Genomic DNA, 19034 nt, shown 5'->3' on the forward strand with positions numbered 1-19034 from the left:
TAAATCTCTGGAGGAAGTGGGAAAGAGAAAAGAGAACACAGACAAGAGGAGAAGAAGAAGAAAAATGTAGAGAGGAGCGAACAAGGGCCGGAGTTGGAAAACGAAACCACAGCGACTTATTAGAAAGGCAATTAGTGACGCACAGAGAAAATGAGGAACTGCGATGACAGCACACGTTCACTAGCCACCGAACCGGACAATGCAGAAATACAGACACAATCCTACCTAACGTTAGCTGGGCAACCCCTACAAAACACAATACAAAAAGGTGTTATGAACAAGTCACACACACATTTCAATTCACGTGAGTTTTGGTGTGAGTTTACCTCCCGTACCAGCATGACTCTCATTTAACAGAGCCGTCAAATGAATCATCATAACTCAAACTGTTGATTTGTTGCATCTATAAACAATCTGGACAGCCTACCTTCATCCTCTGAGACGTCCAAAATCTCATCTACTGTCTCGGGAAAACTCATCCGATGCTTCTCTGTGGTGATCTGTCACAAATGAGCGGGGAGATGGAAGGAAGGAAGTGAGAGAGGAAGAGAGAGGTAAAGATCCTGGATCATGGTGTGTATTTGATGAGCATTCCTTTAGATGCGTCGCGTGTTACTCACCGCAGAGACGGACTCCTCGGTCACCAGCTTCAGCACGTCGATGACAGAGATGTATCCCAGCCGCTTAGCGATTCCCAGGGGGGACGTACGGTTCTGTACGGAGGAAGTTCAACGTGAGCATCATGCCAAATACCGCCGCAGACTAAACCTCACCCTCACCTTAACCTTGAAGCTGCGCTATTGATTTGTTTCATAAAACACCCAGAGTGGGAAAGCTCACTGATGAATGGCTGCAGCTGGTGATGAATGGAGGCTCTGGCTCTAATTTTGGAAGTGTGTGTGTGTGTGCGCGTGTGTTTGTGTGTCTGTACATTACGTATTCAGACTGACACGTGCAATCAACAAAGCCACAGATCTACAAAACTTTAATCTAATTGCAATTCTGCTGCAATTCTTAACGCTCTGCTGCCTCTTCCTCACATTCTGTACGTTGTGGAGGAAGGTTATACGATGATGAAATCAGTCAGAAAAGTGACTCACCGAGGTAATCTCATTGGGCTGAGCTCCGTTTTTCAACAGGAGTGTGACAATATCAGTGTGGCCCTGCTGAGCCGCCTGGTGCAGAGGGGTGTAACCCATCTGGAGAGGACGAGGGGAACGAGGGATGAAAACAGAAGGAGAGGGAGGAGAAGAAAGAGACGGTTTCTTTAATGATTTTGGCACTCAACACCAGGCCTGCTTCACCGGGCATCTGAGACTGATAGGGTCCACCTGATGGTACTTTGAGTGAGAGATGAAATGCACCAGTGTGTATATCCATATGTGTCTGTGTGTGTATGAGTGTGGCTAACAGAGAAAGGAAAAGGAGTAAAAATGACTCTACCCTTGTTTTGCTGTTCACTTGAGCTTGCTGCTGCAGGAGGAACTTCACCATCTTGATGTTGCCGTAGTGACAGGCCACATGAAGGGGCGTGTAGCCCATCTGAGGAGAGGAGACGGAGACAGACGGCTATTGTTCAGTGCGGTTTGGTGCCTCTGTTTTGGCAGTTTGGATGGAGTGTAAACTTGTATGATCTCATCTGCATCTGTGCCAAACAGCCGGCTCAACAATGATGTTTCTACCTGAATCTTTCAGATGTAGCCCGAAGAATTTTGCGTAACTCAATACAATCCTTTTACTCGTCTCTCAAAATATTACTGGTATTAGCGACAGATTTGTCTCACCCGTGATGCAGCGTAAACAGAAGCTCCCTGTTTAACCAGCGTGTCGGCGATGCCCACATGACCCTCCTGGGCCACCAGATGGAGAGGAGTCAGGCCACTCTGGAAAACAGGAAAAATGGACCACAGGCATAAGAAATGAAGCATATTTTACAGTCAAATAAAATAACTGAAATATTCGCTAAATAATCTTCCTAATCTCGTGGATGAAGAGTTCCAGCTATGTGACTGGAATCCATGCATTTGAAGATTATACCTTGTTGCCCAGATTAACGTTGGCCTGTTTGGAGATGAGCAGTGCCGCCATGTCGGGTCGTCCTTCCTGTGAAGCCAGGTGCAGGGGCGTGACACCTTGGAGGGACTCGGAGTTGGCCGACGCCCCGTGCTGAAGCAGACAACTGGCCACCTCCATCTGGTTCTGCTTGGACGCTATGTGCAGGGGAGTGTAGCCGTTCTGCAGCGGGGGAAACAAGGACACACAAACGCGGACAAACAAGGGTTTAATTTATGGCATAAAATCAAATGTGGTCATGCAAGAACGTTTCAGGTTGTTCAGATGCTGGACCAAGACTGTCATGTTAAGTTACCGGTGCTTTGACCCACTTTGACACGCGTGTCAGTGATCATATGTACGCACACACATACGAGCGTCTTACTCGGGCAGTGCTGTGTGCAGATCCTCCCTTGCTGACCAGGAGTTTAACAACATCCAGGTTGTTGTGATGGACGGCCACATGAAGGGGTGCCAGACCATTCTGTCAAACACACAAACACACGCACATACACATATATATAAACACGCACAGATATAGTATACACACAAAACACAATAACAACGGACACTATCACAATATAAAAGACATAGTCACTAGCACAAGCCACGGATACAATCCCAAAAATAATCTCTGGATGAATCACTCTGCGGCGCTTTGTGAGATGTGAATCATTGCGTATGTGTGTACTGTTGGGATCTAAACTACAGGAGACACAGCGTGGGGTTTGTCGCACCTTCCCAGCTGCGTTGGGGTTGGCTCCTCTCTCCATCAGGAGCTCCGCCACATCCAACTTCCCGTATTTAGAGGCCACGTGGAGGGGAGTGAAGCCTTTCTGCTCCGGAGCGGAAAACAACAAGAAAGCAATCAGTTCTGATCATACAAGGGTTTCATTTGATAAGACAATAATGATGAACACACATTTCTGCCTCTACCTTGGTCATCTTGATCTGCTGTGCTCCGCTGTCCAACAAGATTCGGATAGTGTGGACGTGTCCTTCACGAGCAGCTATGTGCAGAGGCGTGTGGCCGGCAGTCGTGGCTGAGTCCGGGTTGGCCTTGTGCTCCAGGAGCAGCTTGACGAGCTCCTTGTGGCCCATACGAGCCGCACAGTGTAGGGGTGTCTGGTCGTCCTGGGAGACAAAGGTTCATTCATGGTCTTCAAGTGTGCACTTCAAGAAAACGAGTTTCGAGGAATATGGCACTTCAGTATTAAAACTGATCCAGCCGTCTCATGAATGTTGATGAGCTCGACTGTGCAGCTTGCCAGTGACTCTAGCCTTTACATGTGCATATAGACGTGAGTGAAAGGAGACCACGTGGATCTCACCTTGGCCTTGGCATCCACCTGTGCTGCGTTCTGCAGCAGGAACTGTGCAACTTCACAGTGTCCTGCTCTGGAGGCCATGTGGAGGGGAGTCTCCACCTTCTGGTTTATGCAAACACAGCAAACAAACAGAGTAAACAAGGTACAATGTGACAATTAAATGTATATCTTTTTGTAAATATAATACTGTACAAGATCTAAAGTTACTGTATATTCCAAAGTATCATATGTCTTCAGTCACTGAAGAGCAGGTCTCACCACATTGGAAGCATTAGGTGAAGCTCCTCTATGAAGCAGGTTCTTCACTATGTTCAGGTGGCCCATAAACGATGCTACATGAAGAGGAGTGAGACCGGACTGCAGGCACACGCACACACACACACACTTTACAGCTACCATTTTTGAAACCCAGATGTTAAAATGTGAAATTATGGTCCATTGCTTTACTATAACACAACAACACCTACACAGGCTGTGTATGCACACAAGATGCAAACAAATGCATGATGCAAATTGTAACACACACACTTCACAAATACCACTTAAGGTTAAACATGGAGGAAGCTCCTTGTCCTCCTCATCTCACCTCTGTGACGGCTTCTAAGGAAGCAGAGTGTTTAAGCAGCAGGTCCATGGACCGCATGTGGTTCTTTTTGCAGGCAATATGGAGAGGTGTGAAGCCATTCTAGACAGAAAGCAAAAGTATTTCACAATTACACACCGCCGTACATAGAGTCCTGAAGATACTGAGCCAACAACTTCTAACAAACTGTCCATTAAGAGAGTGAAAACATTTGAAGGTGTTTACTACGATGACTCTTTCTATCATCTTCATCATCTTTCATCACAAGTTCAGTTACCCACCAGAGCTCGTGCGTTTGCTTTGGCCCCCTTGTCCAGCAGGACTTTGGCCATGCGATGGTGACCACAATGGGCCGCTACATGAAGAGGGGTTAAGTGGTCCAGTGTGATATCATCAATCTCGGCGTTGAACTGGAGGATCTGCCTGACGCAGTCCATGTGGTCCCCCTGGGCTGCCATGTGGATGGGGGACAGACCATTCTGCAAGAGAGGGAACGGAGAGATGGAATGTAAGATCAAGCACAATTTGATCCTGACTCTCTTAAGTCCTTGGGAACATTATTAATAAGATGACCTGGATGAATTAGGAAATGTGATTTTGATGAAAAGTGAAGTCCACATTTCCTACAGCCAAGTCTGACATCATCTACCTTGGTTTTAGCTTGAATAGGAGCACCGTGTTCCAGCAGGATCTCGATGATGCGGACGTGCCCGTTCCGCGCCGCACAGTGGAGAGGAGTGAGCTCATCCTACGAGATGCGGGGGAGAAAACAGAAAGAGTCGAGAAATGGAATTGCACCGGTGGCGGAGGAAGAGATAGACAGCGAGTCAGAACAACGCAGTTTACTACTCCACCTTAGTTGTGGCATCAATCTGAGCTCCTCTGTCCAGCAGTAATCTAACCATGATCACGTTCCCTCTCCTGGCAGCTATGTGGAGGGGTGTGATGCCATTCTAGGGACGGAGGAGGGAAAGAAATCAATCATCACATTATCACCATCATCATTAAGAACTGATTCTCTCTTTATTACTCCCATCTTTTGAACCCATGCCGTCGCAGTGATATCATCGTTTCTGTCAGGTGTCATCTGTTATTCTGACCTTGGGAGTGAAGTTTACATTGGCTCCTCTGTTCAGCAGCAGCTGGGCTACACTCAGGTTCTCATAGTGTGCGGCAATATGGAGTGGTGTGAAACCCGTCTACAGAGAGAACAAAGACAGCAGGGGAGAGACAGAGAGGATAAATAAGGATAATTACAGGCTATTTATAGAACACCAAAGAAGCAGGCTGCAAAGATCTTCAAACAGAGATTAAATATTAGCCTTGGCAAGAGAGCACCTTGCTTAAAACGTCGGCGTTCGGGTCGTTCTGGAGGAGCACGGCGGCAGTGCGTGTGTCGTCGTTCCGCGCGGCAATGTGCAACGCGGGGAGTCGGACTTTGCCTTTGGTGCCGTAGTTGATGAGCAGCGCGACGACGTTTTCGTGGCCTTGCTGGAGGGCCACGGCCAGGGGGGTGAAGCCGTCCTGCAGGAGGAGGCGGGAGGAGGGGGGAGGAGGGGGGCACAGAGACAAGGTGGAGGAGTCGAGAGATGAGAGAGGGGAACGGATTACATAAGAGAGATGGAGACAATCACATGCAGGAGGAGAGAAAAGTGAGAAGGTGAATCTGTATTACAGCAGGGGAGGGGATGAAACGTTCCGTGGCATAATTATCCCTCTGACTGGAATCATAACAAACATTTGAGAAGTGTTCAAGGTTCATTTTCAATAAAAGCTTTCCACACTTACTGAAATATCACTTATAGTTAGCAATACTGAGTTTAAGAGCCTTCAAAAGTGCTCAAATGTGTTAATAATATTATGCAGTAGCTGGCTACATGGCACACATGACCTTACACTGTCTGTGTGTATGTAATTGCTACAAACATTTACATTTGATGTGTGAAATGACACATTAAAGGAGAAATTTCCTACATTTCTTATTCCAGACGTCTGAATGTCACTTCAATTTCAAAATAAAGCTCAGCGGGAAATGATTTAAGGACCCAAGCTTCTGAGTGCCTATGTATGTGGGTTTAGCATGCAGGTGTGTGTGTGTGTGTGTGTGTGTGGGTGTGTGTGTGTGAGTGTGTGTGTGTTGGGTTTAAGGGCTCACCTCCTGTTAAGGTCAAACAAACACTTACCTCGGTTGGGAGACTCTGATTGGCACCGTTCTCAAGCAGAAACTTGACAACCTCTAAGTGGTTCTCCTGAGCTGCCATGTAGAGCGGGCTGAACCCTTTCTGTTAGGGCACACATACATTATGCAGGCTTATACACACACAAATGCACAAAGGACACTCAACAAACATTAGCAAACACACATATATTTGCATACAGACATAAACATGATCAGAATAATAAATAATGTAGACGTCTCTCTCTTTCAATGGAACAACAGTCCACTCAGACATATGGATACTGTATGAAGAAATGAGGAGACACACACACTCTTATGTACAAGCACAGACACAAACACACATACAGAGAGATTGGACGCACACACACACACACACACACAGCTTGTGGTGACTCACATGTGACTGGGCATTAACGTTGGCACCATAGTTGACAAGCTCAGCCACCACTTTCTCCTGGCCTGCCAACGCAGCGATATGGAGGGCAGTGTTCCCTTTCTGGAGGGTACACACACACACACACACACACACACACACACACACACACACACACACGTAAGCAGAGAGAGAAAGGAAGAGTGAAGGGACTGAGAATAAAACCTGCAACCTAATGACCTAGATCTCCACACTAAGCACTCAACAATGAGTAACGTGTATTTATCACCTTTATACATTCCTATTCATACGGACAGTTCCGGAAGATAAGAATTCTCTTAAGATGATACATTTCCTTGACTTGAAAATCATTATTAACAGCACAAAAATGTCAGGGAAAAATACAAACACACAATGACCTTTGTTTGAAAATGTCAATGATTGGATTAAACATGTTTTATTGAACTGAAATAACTCTTCCTCATGTTTCATTCTGGATCATTTGATATGAACATTTCCAGAGGTGGTGAGTTACACGTTTGACTCCCTCACCAGCTGCCGTGTTCAGAAAAGAATGAAAAGAATTTCCCTGATGAAGCTGCAAACTAAACACGGCGTGTTCCTGAGACGTTTTCTTGAATATTCAGCTCTAATTAGACAAGCGGAGGAAGACTTCTGAGCACATGGACATATAGTTTCATTAAATCTGAGGCGTTACTGCAGCGGGAGAAAGTACCTTGGTGGTGGTTTCCAGTTCAATGCCAGAGTGTAGTAGCTCCAGCACCATTTTGACGTGACCTTCTTTAGAGGCCAGGTGTAACCCGTTGAGACCATTCTAAGAAGACAAAGAGACACACATGGATGAAAGTTTCAGCCTTTTCCTCAGATTTGAATCTAAACAAGTCACGTTTCATTAACTGGAAGCTTGAGTTCATCCTTGTCAACATTTGTCTCTGTGTTCTCCTTGACTGTTGTGATCTTGACGTCAATCAAATTGACCCTTCCGAGCAAAAAAACAGAACCAAATCTTTGCTATTAGTCCCAGTGATCACAGCGGCCTGAGCAGCCACAGGGTTATCTGTTTGAGTCCTTCCACTGAGACCGTGTTAAGCTAAAAAGTTCACATCATGTCTCTTTTAGATGTCATCTATGTAAAGAGACGTCTCCTCCTACGAGCCTTCCAAATATGTGGCTACAGCTCATCCAATTGTCTCTAAAAATAACAGACAAGTCCACAGCAGGAGAAGCACTGACAAAGGGTCTGATGAAATGCTGAACCAGCAGACTGGGGAGTGAGGAGGATGGTGAAGTGCTGGCAGATCATTTTTTATTTCATCACCACTGTCTGTCTGTCTGTCTGCTTGGTTAAAGCCAAAAAGCTACAAGCCGGCTGCTGTTCCCAGTGTGTCCACTAGGAGTCTCAGTGAGCCGCGCAGCTCCCAGCCTTGCTTCGTGCTGCAGTGTCAATTCAAATGGGCAACACACAGCCTCTGTGAGCATGCGTAGATGCAGGGGAACACACACGAGTACTGTGTGTATGTGTCCAATACGCATATGGACAAATACTGTGTACTTATACTGCAATGCTGAAACAGATACAACCCTGACATAGAGCCAAAAATACCCCTAAACATGCTCTCCTGTTTGTATAGAGAGAATTAGAGAGAGGGGAGAGGGGGAGAGAGAGAGAGAGAGAGAGAGAGAGAGAGAAAGAGTGAGAGAGCACCAAGAGGAGCCTGCAGGTTGTAGCTGCACAGCAAGTCGAGGTTATTGCTACAGAGTGACATAAAAGAACCGCCTCTGTCCTTGCTTCAGTCCTACAGAGAGAGAAAGAGATTGAACACCAAGGAACCACAGAAGTCAAGGAATATCCAAGGCCTCTGACAGACTGAATGGATCTCTGACGTCTCGGTGTCTAATAATAGCCGTTTCCCAGATCGTCATATAGTTCTACAGGACGTCCATGACGCAACTACTTGTAACAGTATGGATGGAAAGATAGGAGGGACTAAATCACCAATCTAATCTGTTATATCTACATTCTGCTAAGTGTCTTATCTAACTCTGAAGCATCTTCTCTGTGTATTTGCCGTATGTACCTACTGTATTTGCTAATTCTGCCCCCTGAAGGTCTCTTCCGCTTCATTTCCTCCACGTTAAAGTTTTTAGGGAGCCTTTCCTCGTCTTCCTAAAAGCTGGGCCAGGACGAAGCCCCGGCTGCGTGCGGCTGCCGAGGCCCTTTGAGACGCTCTTAGTGATATCGGCCTACTCAATTAAACATGACTTGACATGACTTGACTTATCGTTGACTAAGGGAAACTTGTGACCTAAGTCGAGGTTCCCCGCCTGTGCATTGTTGCTGAAATGAAAGGGCAGAAGAAAGACAGAGCAGAGGGGCCAGACAAAACTATTCAACCTCCAAATTAATCTGTCCCTGAGCCTGAAGGCAGTTAATAACGTGTAATGAAGTTTCCCCCTATAGAAATATCACCACCTTGACATTACAGGTGGGGATTCCTCTGGAGGAATACTCACAGCTGAAGCAATGATGAAGCTCTTTTCCCTCCTGCATGCAGTCAGCAGCAGGTTTTACTACACAATGACAGCTTAATTGCTCCCGTGTCTTTCTTTATTCCAGACAGGGAAATGTCTTGATACGCTAGATGATGCTACAGTAGGTGCAGGTTCATACGCACAACTGTTTTGTGTGAACATTTCTCTCTCTCTCTCTTGGATGCCATTTCTCTGCTACAAATCATTAATTTGTGATGTGAAATCTCATCAGGAACACATTGAGTAACAGCTGGAGGATGTAAGATTCAAGACATAAGCGTGATATCTTTTGCTTCTGGTAAAAACACACACACACAGCTGTTTTGAGCGTCTTACTTGATTCGCCGTGTTAATGTCGATTCCATTTTTGATGTGGTCCAGGGCCTTGTCCAGGTTCCCCGACCGAGCCGCACGCAGGAAGCTGGTGGCTGCATCGGCCTGTAAGCCAAAACAACAACAACACGCTGTTTAAAACACCAGTAGAAAAAGAGAAGAGAGGAGGAAGATCACATATGTAAACACAGCAGGCCAAACACCTAAATGAACATATAAACACAGTGATGCTGCAGCCAAACACCTCGTTTCAATAAACATAATCTCCACCAGAATGACTAACAGGCAAAGTGATGAAAACACAGATTTCACAAGTTTACCAACATAAATATGTCTGAAATCTGCCTACAGACAACTTCAATCTTAGGATGTCTGTTCATCATTGTGGCTTAGTTCCCGCTGAGATTAAGAGGCGTAAACCTTCAGGCTCTCTCGGACACACACACACACACACGCACACGCACACGCACACGCACATGCACACAAACACACACACACTTCTAACTAACCCGGCACATTGAGCTTGGCAGAGGTTCACAGCTAGAACACACTCCGCCACGAGCTCCGCTGCCTGCCTGTCTGATCTCAAGGAAGACCTCCAGTGGTTAATGTCCGCAGAGTATGTGTGTGTATGTGTGTGTGTGTGTGTGTGTGTGTGTGTGTGTGTGCTTGTGTGTGTATTCGTCCGCCCACCTGTGAATTCATTCATCAGGCGACTGTGTAATAATGTGTAACACCGCTGACCCGCACAATGAAATGTTCCCGCTGCCCCTGAAGTGAAAGCGCGGCCTAACGTTCTGTACTCTTGACCCTCTCTCTCCCTCTCTCTCTCTCTCTCTCTGCCTTCACAGGCAGGGATGATGCATCGGTGTGAGCCGTTTTTCTCAAGTGGCATAATTACTCTGATGGCATAAGAGATATATATCAGCCTCGCTCTTTCCCTCCATCTTTTAACACTGTCTAAGACAATGTCGTGCTGTTTTTCTCACAAACAACTCTGACTACCCTTGACTCTCTTGTTTCTCCCCCCCCCCTCTCTCTCCAGGGTTATTCTCTTTTTCTCTGCATTTTGCAACATCCAATGGCCCATTTTCTTTGTAGCTATTTGTTCTGAATCTGTTCTCCACCTTTCTTCAGGTGTCTACGGATTTTGACCCTTTGTCCCTGGCGAGCTCCACTGACATTCTGCTAAATTAATCCTAAATCCTGAGAGTCTTAGGTAATCATTTTCATTTCTTTGTCTCTGTACTCTGTCTCTCTCTGTCTCTGTCTCTCTCTTGTTTTTCTCTGTGATCTCATGTGACACAAAGAAAATAAAGGAGAGGACAAAATGAAAATAGTGTTCATGCCATTTCTCACAACCACGACGTACCTACTTCCCTAGAAAAAGGACTTATGTCAGTCTCGCTATGTGTATGTCAGGAATAACAGCCCTCCTCTCTGTCTGAGTTTATCTATGACCTTTTTACTATCATCACAAACGTTTGCATCAGTCAAAGTGTGCACACAAAAAGCTAAGATACTATATACTGTCGGCTTGGAGATCAATGACTGCCCCCTGCTGGAGGTTCAGAGGAGCGCGACTGGACTGTGTCAGTGTCTGCTCCACATAAAGCTTCCACACCTTCATGTTTACCTTTAATATGTGAGGAAAACAAATAAGAGCAGCAGACTGAGGATTCAAGTGTTTTAAATATACAATGTGAGGGATCTTGATCATTACATCATACACTACATCACCATTCCTGCTCCTTATCTACTGTTTTATTGTTGTACACATTCATTTACAACATCTTAGCAAGGAGGTCGCAATTCCAAAACAATGAAAATATTGCCCAAGTAAGGATTCCGTAAAGGACGAAGACCAAGTAGGATCCAGCTGCGTCTGAGATTCCGTTGCCTTTCGTTCACTGCCGTAATTAAGAATTTAACAATGTGTGCTTAGCTGGAGAAGGAAGCTGATGGATTATCAAGATGATGAACAACCGTACCAGTCTGCACAGGCGACCGGCGACACATGGGCGACACATGTTGAGCCAAAATGGTGATGTAATATTGAACAAGAGCTTTCAGTCTGCACACTGAGCTGAGCCACCAAAGATGGCAAGAGTCTAATTTTATCTTAAGGAGACTAAGATTTCCACTCCTTTTTGTGTTTTAGTCCTTTTTCTTCGCTGTTAAATGAGCAAATAATTACATTCACCTGTAATCATTTGCTAACTTAAAGGCGGTGCCACAAAATAGTAGGAATATTGTAATTTCTGAATAATCCTGGAAATCAATTACACACGCCTCCACTTCCGCAGACCTTTTTATTTGTCGTGAGAAAGCTTTAAATCGTACAACGTGTGGCGCTCAGTGAGGGGGCGGTTCTGCAGTGTCTAAAGAAACCTGAGAGTGCAGCTGCAAAAAAAACAAAACAAAACAAAAAAACACAAAGGAAGCAAACAGAGCCAGCAACAATGATCCTCTGCAAGCGTCGCATTTACTCGGTCATCAAATATCCATACCGCTCAGGACTCATCTGACCTCGCCAACGTACACCGCTGAGCGCCAAACACGTCAGCGTACAAAAAACAATCACGCCAGCAAAAACACAAAGACGGACATCATCACCTAATGCAAGAGGCTGAAAGACAACATGCGTACGCACACACACACACACACACACACACACACACAGCTGTCTTTGACTAATAGTATGTAATGTAGAGTCATAATTTCTACTCCTTGCAGGTACTGACAGGTCGGTGTTACACTTGGTTTGTATTAAAATTACGAATGAAAGAGTCGGCCATAAGTCGCCGCATCATCAAAACGCAAACACACTGAAATGATGATGTTGGCGAATGCGGCACAAGATGAACGTGTGGAAATGCTATATTACATTTGTATGTATGATTAACATTCATATATACACCCACACATGGCGCCATTTTCAGGATAAATGCATAGAAATTTATAACAATTTGCCATCTACATAAATAATCGCTCATTTTCTAATTTCTGTCCCCTGCACATTTGGGTGATGGTCATTTATATGCAGCCTTTTCTTCTGAATGAGTCACTTTCCAGCAGGGCTAAATGGAAATGTGATTAAGTACTCACACACTGAACCACACACTCATGCAGTGCAAAACGTCGACACACACACACACACACACACACTCAGGCCGGTTTTCAAGTATCAGAACAGTCAAAGGCAGTGACGAAAACCAGTCAAGATGTAGAAAGAAGAAGAAGTAAGAAACTAACATAACCCCAAACATTTCACTGTCATGGAAGATTTTGATTGTTTATCCGTACGGGGAGTTGTGTGTAGCCGAAGTCACCGGCGGCGCAGCGTGTACAAGTATTGCAGTTATTTCAGCGACAGCTCCTGTCTCGTCTCATTTTTGAAGGTTGCGGCGGTGTCACTTCATGTTGGGACTTTTCTCCTCACGGTTGAAGCTGAAGAGTTTGCCTCCTTCGCACTGTAACGTCGCAGCAGCTTCTTCTACTACTACTCCAGGTTTGGCTGCGTAAACAAAAGACGCAGTAAAAGTGTATTTGGAGGGATATCTGGTTGCCTTTACAACACTCCAAGAGGTGAGACGACCGACGTAAAACCCTTGCTATCCTGTATCCTGTTTGTTGCGTTCCGACATAATACGGCCGCTGTCTGTTTTGATGAAAGCGTCTGCCTGAGCCGTGTCATCTGAACCTCTTCTCCAGCTTTCTTTCTCATCTCTCTTTCTTATTTTGATGGAAGAACAAGATAACGGTCCAGCAGAACTTCATTTGAAACTAAATATTTCCCCACGATAATGAAAAAAAACACATTCAAGGTCGTTGTTAATGCGTCACAAACTGCATTATGGGATCAAATGTGGGCATCAAATATTCATCAAACGTATCAAATATATTACTGGGTTTTCAAGTTTCATTTTGCACTGAAACATTGAGTTTATTTTCCACATTACTTGGACTGTATGGAGTTTCTCTACGCTTGTTGAAAATCTGTGCATCTTGTTGAGAGATGCGCAGATTTTGATGATCCAATAGTCCAATAGTTCATAATTAGCTGGACAATAAAGGAACATGAATCTATTTGCAGTATTAACAATGTAAACTGGTTTGCAGGATTAAGACTATAGATTGTGTATGAACGAACGATGACATCATTTACATAACGATGCACATAAAGTCAAATTACCTCCACACAGGCATGAAAACCCAACGCCCAAAATAGCCCCGCTGACGCCACAGTGTGTTGCTGTTGGCACCGATAGGGAGGGAGATGGATCACAGTAATGAACCCCCATGGGCTTCAACAAAGACCTGCTTCCACCAAAGACAGACTGAAATGGATTGAGGGAAACAAATGTAACAGCCGTGTGCAGATTAACGTACACACTGTGATTTTCAGGCGCTGACACAAAGGAGCGGAGTGTGAGCAGCGGGAGTCCTCGCCCGGTCCCCGACGTCCAGATTACATAACAGTTATAATTGCGAAAGAAACGTCCAACAGATGTAATTGCAGAAACGTACGCGGCAAGTCGGAGTACGTGTGAGCACAACATGCGTCCTCTCCCACCCAGAACCTGTCAGCGTTCACGCCGTATTCTCCTTCCCGCCTCACGGTGAGACGCGCAGACAGAACCTCTCAATCTAGCAGCGTCCCTGCTGGGAAACAGGCCGCAGTGTGCCACATAAATATGAGTGATGTCATTGGCTCTGGATCTTATTTCCCTCTTTTCTGTGTCATCTCATGAACGAAAGGAGGAAGGACCGAATCGACATCTGACAGCTGAGTTTGGCTAATGAGAACTCCTTTGTGTTGCGTAATTGGTCTTGTTACAATGTTGTTGTTAATGCAGGGATGAATGCTGTGTTGGATCGTCACACCTGCCTTCACTTTGCACCATGATGTCATCCTTTTTTTGAGGGTGCAGGAAAGATATAATGCCAGCTGATCAATCTGAGAACATTTGTGAGATTCGGCTCTCGACTAAATCTGAAGTATTGTAAAACCAATGAAACAATATGGCGTCAAAGTAAAGCAGCGTGCTAATGAAAGTCATGGCTACAAGTCAGAGCTGAGATGCTGTGATGTTGCATTTTCTCCGTGAGAGCGCGTCCATGCCTGGCAAGATGAAGTCATGGCCCTGAGAATGACAAATCAATAGCGGGCCCAGATAGGTTGTACGGAATGGGAGCTGATCAAATATTGATGGATGGGCACGGTGTGGGTGAGGGGCGGAACAGAGACACATACAACACACAGCTCACACACACACACAAAGCACAGATTCCCACTGATTACTTGTGCAAGGGCAGTTATGCTAAAAACCTTCGATTTTGTCAGATAAGCATGATTTCACAGTCATGATAGTAAAAGTTTGTCTTGATGTTGTTGAATCAGAGGACATTTGGGCTTTGGTGAATGTCATCGTCTCTATATTTGCACATTATCTCCCTGAACGTACTCTTCTGCAACTCTTGCTGAGTCTGAATCAGAGCCCTGGTGTATATAATTGTGCCAACACACACGTTAGCAGAGGGAGGAATGCATTAGAGAGTAAAGTGATATAAAGCGAAGGTCGTGCTGGGCTAATCGCTGGTTTCCAAGCTTGCATAGCAGAAGAAGATGACGCGTTGGGACTATTTTGGAAATCTGACTTCCATCATCACGATGAGAGCGGTGCTCTCTCTCTCTCTCTCTCTCTCTCTCTCTCTCTCTCTTTCCTTCTCTCTCCCTCCCTCTTACATAACACACATTTGGTAATGCAGTGTAGATCCTCGTCACAGATTGTAATGTGTTTGAAGGAATTCTGCCAAATTCCTGACAATCGTGCGGAGGACAGATCTGTGTGTTCTCCCTGAATGAAGACGCTGACAAAGCAACAGCTCCTGTGTTAGTGAAGCACCTGCCTACAGGAGGGATTTAAAGGGAGACTCCACCCGTCAAACAGTCGCCCCCCTGCAGCTTCGGGAGGTGACTTTGGTCAGCAGAAAAATTCATTCTTTCAGCTGTAACAGATTACCTAACCTGACCCGTTTCTCCATGGCGCGTTCCTGCAGGATAATCCTCCGCTCCGCTGTGCACGTCTTTGCTCAGGATAGCATTTGTCAAAATACGGTGGTCATTAGTGGTAAGGAACATGCTAAGATACATGGAAAATGGAGGGAGGTTTGGCTGTGTGAGGGTTGTGAGCTACACTGCAGCTGCTGATCTCCACCAATCAGAGAACTACAAACTTTTCAGCGTGACCTTCCAAGAATCAACCTCAAACAACAAAACTAAAAGCCAAACTGGCTCCGTTCACCAGATGTCACATACGTCTTTGGGTGTGTCTGAAAAAGGAAACGCTGCCAAATGTGACTCGTGTTTCAGTTACTTTAAAAGATGAAAAAACAAATGAAGTATGGAAGTCTGAATAAAAGACTTCATGTTTTGTGGAGATGAAAGCGTCGTGCTGTGAACCAAATTCCTCCGCCCTCGTGAAACAATGATGAGACGCGTCAAAATGAGGATGTTCCTGTTGTCTCTCCTGCCCCGATGCTAAAACGGCAAGTGTGAAATATTTATAGCCTCTGTCAGGCCACTGCCTCTGCAATCCATTACAATCAAAGAGCGCCTTTTCTTTATTTTTATCATTTGCTTTGGTGTCTAATTCTGTGCACAGCCCCACGCACTGCACACACACATTCAGATAATTACATGCTATTATAACGAGTAGATACAGATCTGGATCAGAGGCACAACTTAGGGCCAACACACACGCACGCACGCATGCACGTGCACACACATGAGGACAAACTCAGAGGGGGAGAACAGACCTTCTGCACACACACACACACACACACACACACACACACACACACACACACACACACGTCTTCATGATTAATCTCGCACCACTCCAATCAGCACAGAGCAGTCTGCCTTGACGCTGGTTTTCAAGTCGACAAATCAGAACTCAACAGCCGGCTGTTGTTAACTTATGAAGTTTTTGTTTTAATGCTGATTTCAAATGACGGCGGAATTAGAAAAAGAGTCCGAAAACTGCAAAATTGAGTGTTTTTGACCACAAATTCAAACGCTCCACTTTCAAGCATGATCAGAGAGGAAGTTTCTGAATCAAAGCCGACAATAATTCGGAAAATCCCCCAAAAAATAAACTATTGCAATACTTTTTTACATTCATAATTGCTATTCTCCATTATAAACTCTACATTTCTTGAGACTGAACCTGTTCTACCTCATCACGCCTGCCTATTGCATCTTCGTTACCACCAAATCTCTAATATTCCTATTCTATGAAATCCTGACGCAGGAAATAAGGGCGAGAGGACGTTGAAGAGGCTGGCTGGATGCGTGGTGAGGAAACCTTGAAGTCCTGATTTCAATAGCACACTGTTTTCTTCTTCTTCATCTGCTCGCTGCACGTCACATCTACGTCTTTCTTTTCACCGCTGCAACTTCTAACCTCTCTCTCTCTCTCTCTCTCTCCTTAAACCGCTCCATTTCTCCCAGCTTCGCGCAATCGCTCTCTCACTCACCCTCGATCTAAGTCCTCCCTCTCCCTTTTCATAACGTTTCAATATTTATGAGCACTGCAGAAGCACTACCGGCAAAGCATGCTGGGTAGTAGCTGCCCTCACGGTTTACCTCCAGAGGTTATCTGCTGTGATTCTACACTGAGCTACCTGAACCTTCACCATTTCATCAAACATTCCCCTACAAAGCACAACCAATATCTGCAAATGCATTCAAATTCCACTCAATAAAGACAAGTCTCTAGTTTTTTGCTCCACTTTGGAACACTCATCTCTGACATTGAGGAATCAGATGAAGCTCATAACTGAAATACAATTACTCTCCTCATTCTTAAGGGCACCATCATTTAATCTGTGGTTAAATCAATTTGTGTTAAAGGCGACAGAGTGGAGAGGTTCCACTTCTCTATTGAAATAGTTGATAATAAAGGAGTTTGAGTGCATGTCATCGCTAAGATCTTCAGTCTGAATGATTGTGGGTCTCATACTTTTACAACATTCAATCATTCACATTAGGTGCATTTTTAAAGCCGTTCAACTCAAATCAAAGGAACTCATAGGTAGGAAACGTTGGAGTTGATTTCAGCTTATCTAAGCAGCGTCTGGATGGGTTAGCGTGACCTTAAAAACATGCTGGCACAAGGAAGTGATGAGTCTGCTTTCCATATCCTTATTCTGATGAGTGCCGCCTCAGAAAGACTGCTCAAAGTCGTCCCTAAACAGTGGAGTCCCATTCTGTGACGGTTGTTCGTGTCCACTCTTAAAGGCCTAGATCTCTTGTTTTTATTGCTTAAATCCGCAATCGAGATCAAAATGAACAGGTCCAAACTCTTTCTGAATACATAATAGCAAGTAGAGAGAGAGATTCTGAAGGTTAATATCACTTTTAGGGCACAGGTATTTAGTTCTTCAAGTGTAGCAGAAGGAAGAGGAACATGGAAAGGGTCATAAAGACTAAAAACCATTAAGGTAGACAATGGAAGAAGAGCAGGAAGAGGGAGAAGACAGGAGCCACAGAGTCTGAAAGTCATGTGTACATACAGTATGTAAGGCAAAGCACTCTGCAATGCACGTGGTCAATGACTGCACCAACTCCCGTAGGACCAATATCCGATCGTCATGACGGGCCGGGGCGGTGGAGAGCAGCCAGCAGAGGGAGGTGCAAGAGTGATGGATAGGAAGAAAGAGGGAGACGGGAAGGACGTCCAGAAGTGAGCCGGGAGGGGGATGGATAATGTAAGACCGACACGCTGTTGGCAGGGTAAGAGGGAGTAAAGGTGGCGGTAAGACATTGAGAGAGAAAGAGAGCGGGCAAAGAGGGGACGCGAAGGATATCGAGCGAGAAGGTGAGTGGAGAAGGTGAGGGAGGGAGAAAGGAGGAGGAGGAGGAGGAGGGCAAAGAGAAAAGGTCAAGAGATGAAGAGGACTAATAGCACAGAGTAGAGCTACAGCAGGAGGGTTATGTCAGAGCAACGGGAACGTCCTCCATTCATAGCAAGTCTCCAGGAACATCTAACGTCCGTACATGGCTTTTACGGTGATATGGAGGAGTGGAGGTGGAATGCAAGCGCTTAGGTAACTGAGCAGGAGAGAGGAAGGTGAAAGTGAGGTGTAGGGGAGAAGTCACGTGTTCAAACAAGCCGTCTGAGCACAGTGAGACGTCTTAAAGCAATGCTGACATCCTTTACATGTCCATCCTTAGCAGAGAGAGGTCAAAGGTCACGATCAGCCTTCCTTAAGGGGAAGCTCAGGGATTTTAAGATATGGCGAAGAGTCGAAGGGAAACTCACCAATGCAACTACTCCTGTCTATATCAATGCACACACACACACAGACACACGCCACAAAGGAAAGCAGACTCTCCCTCCATCACGCTACATGACACATTGTTGTAACTCTTCACCTTGTAGTGCCGTCAGTTCATCACTCCATCCTCCTCCATCCATCTGCGTGTCAGCGGCTTAGTCTGAGGTGATGTCAGTCACAACACTGAGCTCTTTGCCGCCGCCCCTGAGGCTCTGGCACCTCCCGCCTCACCAAGTGTTGGTGCAGACTGGTGAACGCAGCTTACTGTTTGATCACGATATGCAC

At 45.4% G+C, this 19034-nt stretch overlaps 1 protein-coding gene across 1 annotated transcript in view; it reads right to left on the bottom strand.

The window, feature by feature from the left end:
- The window catches only part of ank1b (ankyrin 1, erythrocytic b), a 52990-nt gene that overhangs the window by 18446 nt on the left and 15510 nt on the right, over positions 1 to 19034 (bottom strand). Inside the window, exons 2-23 of the mRNA XM_076163652.1 lie at positions 9405 to 9506; positions 7252 to 7350; positions 6540 to 6638; positions 6147 to 6245; positions 5302 to 5487; positions 5064 to 5162; positions 4818 to 4916; positions 4613 to 4711; positions 4245 to 4442; positions 3967 to 4065; positions 3639 to 3737; positions 3384 to 3482; positions 2989 to 3186; positions 2790 to 2888; positions 2438 to 2536; positions 2038 to 2235; positions 1785 to 1883; positions 1444 to 1542; positions 1101 to 1199; positions 621 to 713; positions 428 to 500; positions 226 to 246 (exon numbers count right to left, since the gene is read on the bottom strand). Coding sequence (XP_076019767.1) covers positions 226 to 246; positions 428 to 500; positions 621 to 713; positions 1101 to 1199; positions 1444 to 1542; positions 1785 to 1883; positions 2038 to 2235; positions 2438 to 2536; positions 2790 to 2888; positions 2989 to 3186; positions 3384 to 3482; positions 3639 to 3737; positions 3967 to 4065; positions 4245 to 4442; positions 4613 to 4711; positions 4818 to 4916; positions 5064 to 5162; positions 5302 to 5487; positions 6147 to 6245; positions 6540 to 6638; positions 7252 to 7350; positions 9405 to 9506 — 2455 coding nt within the window. The remainder of the gene's footprint in view (positions 1 to 225; positions 247 to 427; positions 501 to 620; positions 714 to 1100; positions 1200 to 1443; positions 1543 to 1784; positions 1884 to 2037; positions 2236 to 2437; positions 2537 to 2789; positions 2889 to 2988; positions 3187 to 3383; positions 3483 to 3638; positions 3738 to 3966; positions 4066 to 4244; positions 4443 to 4612; positions 4712 to 4817; positions 4917 to 5063; positions 5163 to 5301; positions 5488 to 6146; positions 6246 to 6539; positions 6639 to 7251; positions 7351 to 9404; positions 9507 to 19034) is intronic.

Source organism: Genypterus blacodes, unplaced genomic scaffold, assembly GCF_046128005.1.
Source record: "Genypterus blacodes isolate CSIRO-AG114 ecotype Tasmania unplaced genomic scaffold, CSIRO-AGI_Gbla_v1 ptg000133l_1, whole genome shotgun sequence".
NCBI lineage: Eukaryota > Metazoa > Chordata > Actinopteri > Ophidiiformes > Ophidiidae > Genypterus > Genypterus blacodes.